The sequence below is a fragment of the Hippoglossus hippoglossus genome, chromosome 13 (assembly GCF_009819705.1).
Source record: "Hippoglossus hippoglossus isolate fHipHip1 chromosome 13, fHipHip1.pri, whole genome shotgun sequence".
Taxonomy (NCBI): domain Eukaryota; kingdom Metazoa; phylum Chordata; class Actinopteri; order Pleuronectiformes; family Pleuronectidae; genus Hippoglossus; species Hippoglossus hippoglossus.
The window spans coordinates 4,983,026-5,000,623 of NC_047163.1; the positions used below are offsets into that span (position 1 = coordinate 4,983,026).

At 42.4% G+C, this 17,598-nt stretch overlaps 1 protein-coding gene across 1 annotated transcript in view; it reads right to left on the reverse strand.

Annotated features, from left to right (window-relative positions):
- Positions 1-266: 266 nt before the first annotated feature.
- The window catches only part of LOC117772885 (LHFPL tetraspan subfamily member 6 protein), a 46,822-nt gene continuing 29,490 nt past the window's right edge, over positions 267-17,598 (reverse strand). Inside the window, exons 3-4 of the mRNA XM_034604449.1 lie at positions 5,245-5,343; positions 267-1,066 (exon numbers count right to left, since the gene is read on the reverse strand). Of these exons, the coding sequence (XP_034460340.1) occupies positions 948-1,066; positions 5,245-5,343 (218 nt within the window). The 3' untranslated portion in view covers positions 267-947. The remainder of the gene's footprint in view (positions 1,067-5,244; positions 5,344-17,598) is intronic.

Here is a 17,598-nt window from a genome sequence, read left to right on the forward strand (position 1 = left end):
TGACGCTTTGAAGCAGAGTGACCTGATCAAAAGGCGAAAAATAAATCGGACGTTTCCCCTCATCGGTTATCGGGGAAAAGCTAAATTCGCAGCACCTCCTCATCCCCTGTATCGATCGGTGCAGGAGGGGAAGCTCTCCCACGTGCAGCGAACACCACGGAGATCAAGAGGTCATGGGAAAAAAGCTTTTTCAGGAATGCCAGCGCCAGGTCTGTTCACTTCACCTCAGGTGCTCGACATGTGGCTGAAGACAACAACCGTTCGAATCCAGATTTTTCCATAAACATTTATTTACAAAACCGAAATAATGACAAAGGATAATTTGAACAGTGAATACAAAACATGTGCTAATATGATAAAATACATGGTCATACACAACGTATATCTTTATGCATGTGTTAAATAAACTAGATTTGTTTTTGGAATCTGGAAAAAGTCGAGGAAGCAGGCGGTCAGTGTTGGATTGCTTTTTACGTAAAACAGGGATTATTGCATTTCTGTGTGTGTTTAAGGCAAAGATGAGCGATGAGGAGGAGACAGCGACAGTTCACGTAACGATGAAGCAGTATTACTTTTCTCCTGATCACAGGGAACACGAGCACATACACATCAAATAACCCAAGAAGACGAAGAAGAGAAAAGAAGAGAATACTCTTTTTTACAGAAATTGTTATGTAACAACTTTACAAATAGGATTGGTCCATTTATTTTTCATTTAAGTACAGCTTTAAGAGAAGAACCAGTTTTCAAAGCCATGTGTGTGCTGCGTCATGAAACAGTCCCTGCAGTTGTCAGATGAGTAGTGTCCCGTGATGTGCAGAGCGCCAGGACGACTTTGGCGTCTTTGGTGCCTGATGTGCTGTAACCGCCGCGACTCCACACAGTCGGAGTCCTCTCTCCCTTTAGTCGTACCGCCCCGAGGCCTCCGCCTATTCGCCGTCTCTCGCTCAGTAGGGGTACTGCTTCTGCTTCTTCCCGGCGAAACAGGACAGCCAGGTGCACAGCAGCATGGCGGCCGCCGCCCCGGCCCCCGTGCAGTAGTAGGCCCAGCCGATCTGGCAGGAACCTGCGGAGGAGAGCAGGGGGGGATTAAGGTTGATATCTCTGCACCCTTTAGTTTATCTGTCTGTCACTCTGTCACCAGGATATGTCCTAAAAAAACCACGAAAGGATTTCAGTGAAATTCGGACAGATAAGCTTTTAGCTGATTCGTTTTCTGTTGATGTCTGGGCATCAGATGAGACCTGCACTGTCATAGTGTCTTATACAAATCATACTGTCTATCTCATGGGGCTGGGCCATATGGCAAAAAAGATTTAAATGTTCAGTCAATATCGATAAGTATCACAATACATGTCACATAATTATTTCTTTTAAATTTAATGAATAATTTCTGCTCCTGAGTGAAGGATGTGGTTTTAAACTCTTCTTTATGGACAGAGAATCACAAACCTGAGGCAGGTCAATAAGGTGTTTTAGCCTTTCACATCCATATCAGCATTTATGTTTGCCCATACGCACCGATATGAACTTTATTTTACATGCAAAAATATGTTTATTTTCTTCTCAAGTTCTTTATATTTGGTTATATTTGTGTTTTTGTTTTTATTCATAGTAATTCATGATATCAAGCCTAAATTACAATTCATTTTCATAAGGGTTTCATTAGGAAATCTTAGGAATCATTGGAAATATCTTGTTCCCGGTATCAGCATCAGCCCCCCCCTAAAAAAAAAATAAATCAGTCTGGCTCTCGTCACTTTGGCATTAAAGGAAAAGAAACTTCTCTACAAGAGCTGACATGTGAAACTATTTACTCAATGAAGGCTGCAGGAGCCTGTGAAACAGGATGTGTTCAGGTTTCGTACCTGATATCTCAATACACATTTATTCTTTTGCGGTTTCTGATGTCAGTATATTTTACATTACAACTACATTTATCTTGACTTCTTTATGCTCACAGTTTTGAAACATGATATCTCTTCTTTCATTCTCCTGTGTGTGCAGAGTGTCGACCATGACTGAACGACTGTCACTGGACCGTGACGTATTCCTATAAATACTGATGTTACATCCAGATGTGGATGACTTCCTGCTTATGGTCACGAGAATTAAAGAATTATTGTAAACTAACATTCCAGGAGCAGTGTTTCTGGTCATGACACAATGTCGTACATCTACTCAGCGTTAATGGATGTTTGCAGTATATTACCGTTGTGTGTGGGCTGCGTATTAATTAGCGCCAACGGAATATAACAAGGACTGCGAAGGTGACAGTTCATTCAAATGATGGCTCATTTAAAATACATGGGTTCATTTGGATTCTCAATCAGTTTGCGTGCACGGGAACACACTGTCTCGCCACTATTGTTGCCGGAGTTAACACGTTTGTGTGAAGAGCAGAAAATGTGGTGAAAGTGCTTCGCATTTTTCGTTCAAGCCGCAAAATGTCACTTCTTCTCGAGAAGACAACAGTTTGCATTGTTGAGACAAAGGCGCTGAACATAGTTCGACTTCATTTGCAGACAGATGCTCTGGTTTGTGCTGAATTAACTCGCACAAAGCAGGAGACGGGAGCAAAAGATGCAGAAACCGGGGAAAAGGCTGCAAGCGAACACAAATTAAAACAAAAAGTGGCTCAATAAGACGCATCTCCTCTAATCTTCAGAGGGAATTATGTGCATTATTAAAACGAGGATGAGACCTACATCTGGTGCTAAATTTGGGTTGAAAAAAGAAAATGCTGTGATGACCAACACGACTTCTCATTATAAACATCACATTGAATTTTAGGGAGAATGTCTGATTGAATGTAGTTATCTAATTAGGGGCCGGGTGGGAGGATGGGGAGGCGTCTCATTAACAAATCATATCAGCCGCCTCCTCACTGTGGAACAACAGCCAACACTGAAAAAAGACTTTTCTCTCTCTCTCTCCGAGTTGCATTTAACGCTGCACATTTCTCTCTCTGATGAAAATGAGCTTAATCTCCTCTCATAATGTGGCTGTAGGTTAACAGGATGTGAGGGAATATTAAACCACGTCGAGTCAAAGCAGAGTTTTCCTTCTGTTGTTTTACTTTTTAACAATGAACAAGTTAAGTGTCCCGCAGCCACGCTCAAGGTTATCTTTGATTTACTTAAGCACAGGCGGCTCCCATCGTGATTAATGAACGAGTCGATAGAGGAGAGAGTCCGCTCGCTGCTTGTGTGGAATCCCACGGTTCTCACCGGAGAACGTCACAGTTTTCAGTCGTGACAAGAAGGAGGTGAACTACGGTTCAGTCGTCTGCAACTGGCAAATATAATCAACTGCACTGAACTGATGCAAACACACTTGTTAGGAATAATTTAAGCACCAAGAGTCTGTTCTTTCAAAAAGGGAAATCACACGATAAGGTATTCTCGTATTCGACGTAATTACTTCTGATGTTGTCTGAAATTTAATCAGAATCACATCTGTTTGAATTACATGGGGATGGTTACAAATCCCCTCCTGTTTAACATTGTTTTTGTGTTTTTAAAATCATTATTTGACAACGATGATGTTGTTTTTTCAGAGTAATTTATCTCAACTAGAGCCTTTCACAAACATCATGTGCAGCTGCCTTTATGTTTGCCAACGTCTTCCAATATGAAGACTTGTATTTCATAGAATAAACATTTTATTTATTGGCTGCATTTGTGTTTTTTTTCAGTTTACCTGTAAAACCTTAGGAAACATTTTAGCTGATATATCGGAATCATCCTCCTCCTCCATAGAAACCCCGTCAGAACGGCTGTAACTCAACATTTGCTGACTACACCGTCAGGAACTGTGATAAGAATATTCATTGTCTGGTGAGGCTGTGGTGCCACTGTCGGGTCAAAACCTGCCCTTGTGTAATTACGGGGTGTAATAGAAATTGCGTCCTCCAGGGGACGACCCCAGACGGATTAAACTAGTTGTTTTGTAACAAGCTACAACCTTAAACTTTTTGATCGTCCAATGAACTCATAGAAGTTCTGTGGAGTGAGGAAGAGAGTTAAAGAAAATTAAAAGTGGCAGAAACTGCAGCCTGCTGGACACTGATGGAAATGAAAAGCGAAAGCAAATCCCCGTATTCCCAGTGTCACCTGATCACAAGGTTATGGGCTGAGAAGCTTTATCAGAAGTTTTCCTGTGACATTTCATTAAAATCTCCCGATCTGACCGAATGGATTTCTCCATGCACAGCTCCGACGTTTGGGGGGATGATGTTTATGTAAGTCCTCAAAAAGTAGTGAAAGTAGTGACAGATCAAACAGTATTTGATTAGTAACAAATAAAAGACGAGGTGCAGTATGTATGAAGAACCCCTCCACCTGCTGAGACAGTCCTGATGCTGCCGGCTGAATACAGAGCACAAATCAGGCTCCTGCTTATTCTCCGCACATAGTCATTGCTATAAAACACTTCAGAAATCCACTACCACTGGAGGTTCTGTTGATTTATACATTATAAGTACCGAGGAATCAGGTCTCTTTTGAATACGAAGGTGCCAGAGAATTTTGTCGGATTTGTAGCTGAGTAAAAAAGGGCAGGATGTTGAGGGGCCAGGACAAAGTCTGTCCAACTTTTCTGGGACCAGGACGTCCAATAAACACGAAAACATATTTACACGCTCAAGGTTAGAGCATCGGTGGGTAAAGCTGGGCTCATACTGTACGAGTAAATGAAAAGATTTATGTTTTCATAACGTACCCAGAACCGGTCTGATGCTAACAAGGCAGAAACGAGCCACCTTGACTCTGTGCCATTCAAACATTTTGCCAACATTATGCCGGTCGAGATGAGAGAAGGAGGAAACATCGACCAGCCTGACCGCTTGTGTTTCCTGTCCACGTGTCGTGTCACCATGTCCTGGTTTCACCTTCTTTCTTCACCATTTGGCGCAGACACGGTGCGAAAAATGTTTTGAAAAATTGAGTCGTGACTGTGCTTCAACTGTGCAAGAGCCTGAAGACGGCTGAACAACACTTCTAATGGTCGGGAGCCTTTGATTGCTCCGTGCTCCCCCTTGTACACTGCACACAAAAAAATACAATGCACAATGAAGCTGAGACTCAGTCTGACTCTGAAACAAGTTGTGCATTCAGAGAAATCAGGTCATAAATGGGCTGAAATCGCAGTGTTTGACAAGTTTAAGTGTGCACATCAATAGGTGCATGCGTGTGTGTGTGTGTGTGTGTGTGTGTGTGTGTGTGATGCTGGCAGCTGTCTTACCTAGTTGAAACTGGTCTGAGCTGTTGTTGCAGGTCTGCTGTACTTCCTCACTGTCCCATCCCAGAGGATAGAGAGCGCAGCCGGATCCTATGAGCAGACCTGAGGAGGAGGAAGAGGAGGATGAGTCAGTCAGTGAAGAAGATACAAAAAAAAAGAAAACACACCATCAAACGTGGCTGAGGGCAGACGAGACAGCGAGCGGTGTGTGAGGGGGAAAACGGCAGCAAGGACAAAGTGTCATCATCAAGGTGTTCAACTCCGCTCCTCGGGGAAAGGGGAGAAACTTTTTCCTTAATGAGGAGGAAAAATACAAAGACTTTTTTTGTTGTGTCCAGATATCAGGCAAGGTGAACGGAGCTTTTTGTACGGATTCGATCTCGTTCTTTTATTTACGTTTTAATTAAAAAAGACCAATAAGACAATGAGCTACTGCGTGAGTGACCTGCATCTGAAAAACCTTATCACCTGTTTCCAGCATTTACTGATTGGGAGCTCCGACCTGTTCCAGCTGTGTTTTCACCTCTGAACAAACCTCACATCCCCTTTGTAAAATGACACGGTTTGTGACTTTAACACTTCATCACATTTTTCACCGTGCCCAAAACAAAGCCCCCCCGCCCCCTCTCTCTCTCCCAGCAGCAGCTCATAAAAAACCAATGCAAATGAACGACCAACATATGCAAATCGCTTGGCAATTTCTCACAGAGGCAACGGCGGGAAAAAAAAAACAAGCATTTTTTCCGTACCCAATAATTACTGTAAAACTCCGGAAAAATCCTTGAGGGACTGCTTTATGTCAGTGATTAAAGAGACTTATTACCGGGCTTAAAGCTGCACACAGAGACAAGAGTGGAATCTAGTCAAGGCCATTACATTAAGGATTAATATCCTCAATATTTGCCTGTAGCCAGGTCTTGACAAGTTATTCCCTGGATGCCAAAGCCTGTCTCTTGAAATTACCCTGAGGGGCCCCTGGTAGGTGGCTCTGCCATCAAATTAGCTTAATCCCCTCCAACGTGTCGGCCCTGCTATCAGTTTTTGGGATGTGAAGATGGCAGCGGAGGGATAGAAGACGAGCGAGCTCTGCCTTCCAACCTGATTACCCCATGCCATCCAGGACTGCCGCACTACATCTAGGCCAGATAACAACCAGGAATTAATCCACACGCTAATGCAGATGGGCTCGACAAACTGGCTAACGTCGGAGGTGGAGCAGGGAGGAAGCGGAAAAGACATCTGCGTGTTCCCCGTTCGCCGCCAAAAAACGCATGGCAGACCTTGTCGCAAACAGACGGGCTGATTACGGCACCTGTGGTAGAAAATCCACTCAGTCAAACCCGGACGTGTTGAGAGCGAGGGGATATAAAAAAAACGTCTCTGACCAAGGCTGTGTCATTACAGCTCAGGATCAGAGGGGATCCGGGGATTTTCATACATAACAACTCAGCCGTTTCTTCTTCAGACCCTTAAGAGAACTTCAGACGAGTCGCTGCTTTAGGACCTTAATTCACTACCTTTAGAGGAGCACGACAGCAAAAGTAACACACAGGAGCTTTTGATGTAAATCCCTGTACAAGCAGCCGCCCCTGACGAACATAAAGAAAAACCCACTGTTCGGAGCAAGTGAGCACTCACACGTACAATCATTAAAATATTCCCAGTTATATAATCTTATCAAATGTGTTTTGATTCAGATTTGTAACAGTAAAGACTGTAGAGCTTGCCAGCGTGATAATGTATTCATAATTAATATTTAACAAAATCAGAAATTCTCTTTCAAGTGTTGTGTAATGCAGAGAGATACAGCGGTATGTAATCAAATTGAATTTCCTTGCTGCAAAAGAAAGGAGGAAAAAACCCATAACTCGGGCAAAATGTGGTTTTGTTTCACACTGACATTGTTATTCCATTCAGCAAACTGTAAAATTAGCATCTGAAAAAAAAAAAGAAGGATTCTCAATTATACTTTGATTAACACATTTGTCAAAATGATCAAAACCTTAAAGAGCTGCAGCTCTGCGGCAGGAACCTCAGAGGGAGGAACAGATAAAAGAAAGACCTCAGTGCATATTTTCCACATCAGGTCAGATGATGATGATGATGATGATGATGGCGGTGCTGACAGCGAGCACTGCAACGACATGTGGGAGGGAAATTATCGCCACAAGAAAGACAAGAGCTCAGTTCCATTGTGTAACCACAGAAGAATGAGAGGTTTCTGGGTGAAGAGTCTGTGCTTTCTGTTGGTTTTAGGGATAAACTCACTCAGCCTGCTACTCCGCAGTCGGTGAACTCTGTGCGAGCGCTCGCACGTTACCATGACACTATTAAGGCAGACACCGAGCAACACAAATCACAGCAGACGAGCAGATGAGCAAAAATATAAACACACCGCCGAGGGTGTAATTCAATTCCAAGTCATATGTGCCGCTGCATCTTTCCTTTGGCTTTTATTTATTTTATTTTTTTTCCCCAGGATAGTTAATTCCATCAAATCCCATCCTCCACACTCACTATGTGGGTTATTGAGAAGCAGAGGCAGGGAGGCTGGTGACTAGGATGTGGGAGAAAGACGGCACCTAGAATGAAAAATGTTCTCTCCCATTATGTTTGTGAGCCAAGCTGCTTGAAAGAAATGCGAGAGGAAACTACCTCGGGCTCTGATTCTGCCTGCGCCGCGGTAGTCAGATACTTCCTGTCCTGATTTCCTAAGCTGACACCGATGCGCCCTGATCTGCACAAAACAGACAGGCGGGGATTTGTGTCATTTGGCGTGTGGTTGTTAGCTACAGCGGCGCGTTAACCTTTTTGGCCCGGGACCCCTGAAGGCCTCTTTTTTTGTGTCTACGAATAATTTTGTGAATTCCCCCAAATTTTCTTGACCCAAATTTGAAGTCTTAGTCCTCAGTTTGAGAACAAAAGAGCAGGAAACCACATGCCGAGATAAAACTTAATGATCTCCTTGGGATATAACGGTGCAATGTAGCGGGAAAATAAAGCAGAGAATCAAAGAAAAACACAGCTATAGTAAGTAGAGCCTGACTGATATATCGCTTGGCCGATAAAAATGGGCCAATATGATATTTCACAGACATATTAGTATCAGTTTTTTGTACACGATGCAGAAAAGATGTGTATTTATGTAAAAAATATCTTTATTTTCTTAATTCAAGTTCTATATATCTTTTGGGGTTTGTATTTTCTTTTTATTTAAAGTTATTTATAATAAAGTTGATGGTTAAACTCTAAAATATCAAGACATAATTACATTTCTTCTTCACAAGGGTTTGATAACAAAATTAAAAAAAATATGTATATATTGGCCAATACGTAATATTATTGGTATCGTATCAACTCCCTAAAAACTCCATCTTGTTCGGGCTCTTGTCAAATTGACGATAACAAAAAAAACGTCTCTAAAAGAGCTGAAATTGAAAACTTGTCGGGCTTCAATAGAAAGTTGATAAATTCAACACCTCGATGTCATGTGCGATTTAAACTTCTGAAATGTTCATGTTTGTCATATCATAAATTTAATTTGATATCCCTATAAAAAAAACACTACGTTTTAATTCGGCCAATTAAATTCTAACCGATAAGAATTTAACTTCTGCGAATTCCCTGGTTTTTCCCCCCAAACCACACAAAGGTTTATTTCTCTGTCAGACCACATGATAAACTTCAAGAAGCGGCTGATTCTGCTGCGAGCAGATGGCCGTCTCATGATGAAATCGTTGCAGGACTCCACTAAGCTGCCATGAGCGGTGGCTGGTGGAAGTCGCCAGAAGGCCGTTACAGCAGCGACGCCGCAGCTACACGACATTATGGAACAGACGGACAGAAAAAGATCATAAATGTGAGAAATCTGCCTCAGTTACTCCGTGTGTGTGTGAGGTTATTAAAAAAAAAATATATATATATATCTAAATTAAAGGTTTCTGCTGCATCAATCTGGGCCTCGGGTCAAACCCGAAGGCGCCCCCGGCTTTCTGGGAGAGGTTCAAGTGCTCTATCAACCCGGGCCTGGGAGGTTTGTTTGTTTACCTTCGCCGCTTTACGCCAACAAGCACTGTTTGGAAAACCTCAGCCCGCTTTGGGAGTCTGGTTTCAGTTGCTATGGCAGCCGGCTAATGCCTGATACACTCCGCTCCGGTGTGGGAAGTGAAGAGGAAGAGGAAAAGGTCGGAGGGAGTGTGCGGTGCCGAACATAAGACGGCCGACAACTTGTTCACAGATCAGCTTTCAATTGATCTCCGCGCTGGCCATTATCACGAATGACTATCTCAGGGCCTAATGGCTTCTCTGAAAGGCTATTATATGAACTGGGAAGGAGTTCAGTTTAAATGGACTTAATCAGATACAGTGAGTCCAACATATCTGCGTTCAATCCATAAAACCTGCTCTAATATAGTGATCGCTCGCCTGCACATCCTTGCCTCGGATTTCGTCATCGCAGTTGAGCTCACTTTTTAAAATCACATTTTTCTGAGCTTTAAAAAACGAACACAGAGAAGCGCTTTATTCCATCAGGGCAGCGCTATTGTTCCCCACCCCTTTTCTGTCTACGCTTTTTTACCTGAAAGGGAAAAACTGCCCCCTTTTCATATACCCCCCCCACCCCCCCCCCAACATTCTCTGATTTAGGGAGTGCTGATGCCTTTTGTCAAGCCTTCCTGCTCTCTGTCCAGAACCAAGGAATTTCTTTACCCTCCTTCTTTGCCCCGAGACAATGCTATTCAAGGTTATCATTCAAAAGGCCAAAGAGGACAGGGGGGGGGGGGGAGGCTGCAGCTAAGCTGGAGAGAAATTTGGTGGTCAGGGAATTGGAGTGGGGATGTGCCTGAATGAGCCAGCTTAATGTAAGACGTTCCCTTTTGGGCTCGGAGGATCATCCGAGAGGGGGAGGGAAACGTAAGAACAACCCCACCTGGGTACACAGTGCAAATAAAGTCTACCTTCACATTGTCCTTTGATCTGATTCAGCTTCAAAGTATTTTTTTCTTTAACAATTGCCATATTTTGGTCTGTTATAATTTCATAATTTTAATTTGGGGGTCCTACTAGAAGAGGTGTACATGCTTTAATGTTTAAAATAGGCATTAATTGTCATCGTACATTTCTGCAGCGCCTCTGGGCCTCTCTTCTGTGATTGGTCAACCGCTTGCAGTACGTGTCAGAAAGTTACACCCCTCACCCACAGTCTTCCCTGAGTTGGTGTAGCCATGGATACAATGGCGTCGATTCCCTCTGTCGCAATTTGAGCCAATTGGAAAATTGGAGTCGGAAATTGAAAGTTGGGATGAACCAGTTGAACCAGTTGATTGACCCGAAACATCTTCGCGTAAACAACTGAAGCGGGACGTTAAGTTTTGAATTTTTCAATCTCACGTGTCACGTTATATGATATAACTTTACCGGGAAAAAAAGCCAGGAATGAAAGCAAGCTGTTTCGGGGTCAGTGTTTTCTTTGGGAGAGAAGAATTCCCTTCGTAGATGATGATTTATATAAAAATAAATATACAAAATCTGGCATATTAAGGGGACTGATATTTAAGAGTGTGTCGAAATTGGAAATGCTTGATTGAATTTAAATGCCATTCTACTGAGTAGTTCTTCGTGTGGTTTCATATGTAAATGACATAAGATGGCTTTGGGATCAATACAGTGCCTCCTCACTCCAAACAAGTTGCAACTAGTATGCATACATACATAAATTAAATCCCGGATCTGCTGGTTTATCCAGATCCGCCCCACCCCATCCACAGAGCTCCATGTAAATTGGTTCAGTCGGTTTTGAGTAATCCTGCAGACAATCAACATCATAACCTATTTTTGGATGTAAAAAGCAATTATCTTATGAAGACTGCTTTCATTTGAAAGAAAAGTCAAATAATAATTTAATACTAACTGGATTATGCAAGGAAATGAATTCCATGCATTTATGTGAGAGAATAGCTCTGCGTGATTAAGCAAAATGTCACATCTGAAATGGCTCCACGTGTTCAGACTCCTTTATTTGATCAATAAACAGATTTGCCTTCATCCTAATTAAAATGACTTTTCCAACCTGTTAATGTGCAGCTCAGCTCATTCTCATTCTCTCTCGGTTCACCTGTCGGAGCTTCGCTCAGAGGCAGCGACAGGTTCCCAGTGTAGCTTCAGCCTGTGTCTAATCTGTCAACAGACCGATCCCTGCATGTTCAGGCAGGTTTTTCTTTCCCCCTTCACTTGAAACACAAGGCACACGTCAACATGTATGGCTCACACGCCTGCTTTCTCCCTGTGATGTTTGGATTCTCCGTCGTTCAAGCTGGATCGACACCGTCGTTTTTTCAGAGGAGCTTCTTCGTATGTGAAGCTGCTGGCTTTGTGCGAGCGAGAGGGGGGATCTGGAAATTCAGTCGAAATGTTGGATTCTGGGCCAGTGGGAGATGGGAGGATGAGGGGGATGCGGAGAAAGGAGGGATTTGTGAGGAACGTGTGATATGTGATGTGTACAGTGGAGCATACAAATAGTTGCTGCTGCCAATGGCATTCAGGTGTTATTTAGACAACATTGGTTTCCTTCTTGTTAAGAAAGCCTGTGCTCTTCAACACTCCACTGTTTTTTTTTTTGCACAATCTTTACTTCAATCATCCGGTTGGATGTTGGAGGTGTTTTCACGGGGAAGATGTTTTTCTGGTTGAACGATATGTTCCCTCCCCACTGTTTGCAATATTTTCAGATGCATTTCATACTGTGTGATGGATGGATGGCTGCACAGATCTTACACTTCACAGTCTTTTGTCATTGTCGTCACTTTCTGTGTGATATTTTGGATTTACAACTTGAATATCAAACCCAGGGAAACTGTATCGCTGACCGGACCAGAGAGATCAGAGCTCTGTGACAAACAAGCCCCGGCTACATCAGGCTCAGACTTTATTCAGAGTGTGACCGTCCTGTCCATGACAAAGTTATCTCCCTTTTTCCTCTGGTACTTGCTAATGTCGTCCCAGGACACATTCAAACACTACACTCTTTTATTCCAACAACAGCCATTAGACCCTTTTATACAAAGATCCCTCTATATTTGGGTTAAGAGGACCCCTTTATATTCCCCATCTGCTTCCGAACAAGTGATCACAAGGTACAAAATTAACAAGATTAAAAGATCACCCACCAAAATATCTTTAAATCCAGCGTAAAGCTGCAAACGACAGTGTTTCTTATGGATCAGGAGGTTTGCCGCGGGGGCAACGTGGCAGCTCTGGCCGCAGTGATTTTTCAAGACAGTTGTAACTGTCCCTCTGGGACCAAATGGAATTATAAACTGAACCACAGTGCTTTAAACATCCATCAACACACTGAGGAGCAGTGGTCCGACAAGGTCTTTACACGACCCAATACTCAGATGTTTTGCTTTATGTTTTGTTTTTTTTACATTGATCTCAGTAAGTAATGTTAGTTTCTTTCTATTTTCTCTTACAATATATTATGTTTATGACGACTGCACGTTTCCACTTCAGGCCTTGAAGAAAATGTGAAGAGGAATTTATTGCTCTTGTTATGGACATGACCTTCCTGGACATAACACGGCTGAGGAGGTGATCCTGAATCCAGATGTTTTCACTGATGTTGACAGTTATTGATCAAATCAAAACTGAACGCTAGAAGGTGGATACCAAAGGCTTCCACATGCACGCAGCAGAGCTGAGCTGCACACTGCTGTTGGATCACCACTTCAGTTTGTTTACATGAAAGAAAAACACGTAGGCAAAGCTTCAGGTTTTTCGAATACTTCAGTTGTCACTTTCAAATGAAAAGCACATCAAGGGAACAGGCCAAAATGGGCACAAATGCACAATTTGTTGTTGTTGGCTTGTGTCACTCCTGTGTGTCACCGTTTAATTTCTCTCCATGTCCACCCATCAGTCACCATCACCGGCCCTGGGCAGAGAGAGCAGCTTGTGTTGTATTGATCTGATTCAGTGCTTTTCCTACAGGCCTTCTGTCAAGAGCCGGGCTTATCTAATCACACCGCCCATTTGTCACACGGTTTCCGACTACAAACGGTAATTAATAAACGCACCAATTACTGGAGCAAAATGAACCCCGGGGTTCATTAAGCAGTGGGCATGTTTTAAGTAGGGAAAAAAAAGACCTACAGCTCAAGAGGACAACATGGTGCATAAACTGTGCACAATGTGAAGCCAGCGTGTGTAAAAGACCTCGCAAATAACTTTAAAAAGAGAACATCTTCTGGGGAAATGAGCTTTTCACTCGGCAGCGCAGATACTTTCTGTCCTGCAACAAAACCCGCGCCTCCCTGCGACCTCGACCGTGTCTCCTCTGATCTCACGTTGCAAATTGGACATTCTGCCCCTTGGAGTAAGCAAACAGACACAAGGGAACAAGGGAAATAATTCAGCAGCATGTGAGAGAAATTCCTCTTCAAAGCCTTTCCAAAAATGTTGCACAATTTCTTGACAATCTCTTGTAAATGGAGTCACTCCTGTGATAAACTGCGACTGGAATCTAAATCATGAGGAGCAGCAGAGACGGTGAGTTTCAGGGTATCACCCGATCACCTGACTGTTAAAACGCTGCACTGGTTTTAATTTGCTGCCTCAGTTTTTTTTTCTCTCCAGCGAAGTCAAAGGGAAGATTAGCTTTTGCAATATCTTGCAATATTTTAATGACTTGCTGTATTATCATTTAGAGGATTGGAGGCGACAATAAGCTACTTTGCTTGCACATGACGAAGGTAGAGTCAAAGCTTTTCAGCCGTATTTAACTAAAATTTGAATGATTTAAAAAAAGAGAAATCTAAGAGTGTGTAAGGTTAGAAGAAAAAAGAGAGACGTGAACGTCTACAAAGTGAAATACGAAGAACAACCATTAGTATGCTAGTCTGGAATTTCAATTTGAAAAAAAAAGTGATGGCTGTTCCATCCATCAGAGAGGCGAGTCGAGTGAAGGGGAGTGAGGAGAACAACAAAGCTAAAGGGTATGGAAATCCTCCTCAGGGTAGGATCCACTTTATAGGGTCCTACAAGTGTAGCTCCTCTAACTGGGTCATGTCAGATGTGTCGAGCGGCGCCCTCCTCCTTGCGCTGACGGCGCCTGACAGAAAGGCATGTCGGGAGGCCACGTGTCCAAAAGTCAGCACACACACCTACAGCGACGTGCTCCTGCCTCAATTACCCTTTACAATGAGCAGTAAACATGCTCACGTAAGGTCTTCTGGGGCAGAGCGGGCAAAAAATCAAAGGCGCTGCAATCTGCGCTTTAATATTCATGTTAATAGCATCCAAATATGCGATGAATGTTTTAGTGTTCACCACACAGTTTCTGCCAGACATCAAAATGCCTCACTGACAGTACTGGGGCTCATCATGTGAGCGGCTCCACGCTGGAAACACAAAGAGCCTCCTTTCAAAAGACAATGCAACGCTTCAGGGATCGAGGAAAAACTGACTCCCACTGCCAAGTGTACAAAGTGCCGTCCCACTGCATTCACGCTGCCTTCTGGGACACACACGGCTAGCTTATTACCCTCGGGGATGGGGTTTAAGCAACCTTACCTAATTCGCAAAAATCTAATATTCTCTAAACTAACAGGTCACTTTGCCTCCCAGCATTTCATTGTGTGGGCGTAATGTAAAAAAACCATTCAGTGAGTAAGAGAGGAAATTTCAACAGGACATGAGGCCCATTTTAAAAAACCCAGGAAGGTTGTAAAGACACCAGATATAAATCATTTTATATACATCTATATATAAAATGATTAATAAATAATATATATATATATTATATTAATAAATAAGATTGTATATATATATTTCATAAATTTTTACATATTCAAAACATAGCAACTTTTTTACCGTAGACGTGAGTCCCATATAACTTTGTACAAGAAAGGGAATAAATAATGTCAAAACATTGACAGCTTGATTTATGCTAAACAAACTGGATGATAGATGGATAATACTCAGGTATCAGAATGTCACTTGAACTATAGGTAAAATGACAGGAACCAATTTTTTGAGAAGAATGATTTGACATGTATTTTGACTTGCATGGCCCTGGTGCTAACATGGAGGAGGCAGGGCTAATAACCTACACTGCAGTCAGTCACCAGATGGAGATGGAAACTCTTTGGCTTCACTGTGTTGGGAGACGTATTCAGTCCATGATGCTGACGTACAATGTTTTTAAAATGTCTGTAGAAGATCGCTCTGTTATCACTTTTATAAAGATTGATAGATACAAGTTAAACAATGATGCACAGATTTCTCCTCTTTCATTGCAGACATGTTATTGTGACATTTTAAAGCCTTTCAGGAAGACGGGGAAATAAACTGAATGAGAACACATTATGCAACATGTAAAGCAATCCGTCCACAACACAACAGAGATGGGGATCAGGTTGTTGCGGGACTGCGTGTGTCGCTTGACATTTCGTATGACACTGAGACGGTATTGTCATCCTACATAATCATATAATATCTGGTTCATCCTGTCCGCTCGAGGATGAAAAGCTATTTCTGCCCCGATGATTCCACAGATGGAAACCAAACAGATGTCAAGAAAAAGGCAACCAATTCCATTTCATATTAAGATTTACTATCAGCTTGTTTTCTTTTATGTTGCAATGCCATCTCGTCTGTCAGGGTAGTAAAAAAGTACTGAGGTAAATTAAAGCGGATGCTATTATGTTGAGATAAATGTTATCGTTGAAGCTGCAGCCTCCTGGTGAAGCCTTGTCTTCTTAACAATGCTGCCGGGAGTCCTTCAAGCCCCTGGGTAATAAAATAAGGTAAGTAGAATAAATTACAGTATCTGAAGGCTGATTGTGTGGAAAAGAGACCTGACAGTGACACTTGTTTATTTCACTTTGGTGCGGAAAGTGCCTGATGTGGTAAAACATGATGAAATAATGCAAAGCGCCCGAGGGGTTTTCAGACCAAACCCGCTGATTATAATTCTCCTCTTGGTCAGAGCACTGGCTAAATGTGATGACTCGCTTGATGTTTCAACAGCAACTTTCATTTAGTCTTCATCTTGTTAAACGTTTTTTATTTTATTTATTTTTTTGTCAGTTAAGACCCGAGGCAAACGAAATCAAAAGCACTCAAGGTAATAAAGAGCTAAAACCAGCTGGGTGAGTGTGAACCAGTGCAAAAGGAAACCCGAAGTGGGCTGGGAAATAAAACAGTTTATATGGATAATTATAGAGAATTCAGAAAAACGCCCATAATCATCTGCAATAAACCCCATGGCTTTTATTTAGTTACACAAAGTCATGTGTGCATTTAGGAAAATATGAAAACGCATTACAAACGTAAACCAGAATGAACAATGGAGCATTCATTCAGCGCCATGTGTTTCCAGTTATACGAGAAAAATTTAAAACAGGATGGTTTCAGTGGCCAAGTTTCATTTTTACAATGCATCAGACAATACAGACTTCACACCTCTATTACACCACTGCCTCCCACACGTGGCCTCAATCACGCTGCGGGCATTCATGTCATATAGTCAGTGGACTGCATGAATCCACAGATTATGGCAAGGGGAGCAAGGACGGATGAAAATCAATAGTTCCCGGAGTCCTCGCAAAACTGCCCCTCGCCGAGATGCTTCAAAGAGAGAGAGAGAGAGAAAAAACTATCCGGAGAAAAAACAGACGCAATAAGATGTGTGAACAATGCTCTTCAAGCACCGGGGGGGGGCTTCCTCCAACAGCCAGGGTGGTTAGAGTGAATTTCCACTCTAATTGCTTTGTGCTCAGTTCACATGGAAATAATAGCACAGCATCAATTAGCTCCTTATCTCTGTTTTCTGAAAAAAAATGTTTAAAATAATACACCAGGGCAAGAAAGGAAAGTTCACAACTTTGGATTTGATTCTGTGAAGTCAAACATTTCAGAGTTCGTCACAAAACGCTACTTTCAGAGCTGCAATGAACTTTTCCTGAAATTATCAAGAGGCAAAATGACGGCAAGACAGTGGCCGTGTTTATAATTAAGAGTACAAATACGTCAGGATGAAAAAGACGAGCGATATACGGAGAATATGAAGATGTCAACTTGGACAGACGACAAAACTCCAGAGCTTTTGGTAATAATTGCAGAATCTATATATATCACCTAGACGCCGCCCCTGGCCTGAATGTTTCAGACATTTTCCTGCTGTTGAGTATTTGTCCGACCTGGACAATCTCCTGCTGGGTTCTTCAAATATGAAAGGCAAAGACCAGCGAATCCAATTTTCCAGACGTTTTTTTGGAGTTCAGCTGAGTTTAACTTTAAACTGCCCCCAAAAGGACATTCCTGCGTATTTTGAGCTACTGCCTCCAGTTTTACAAC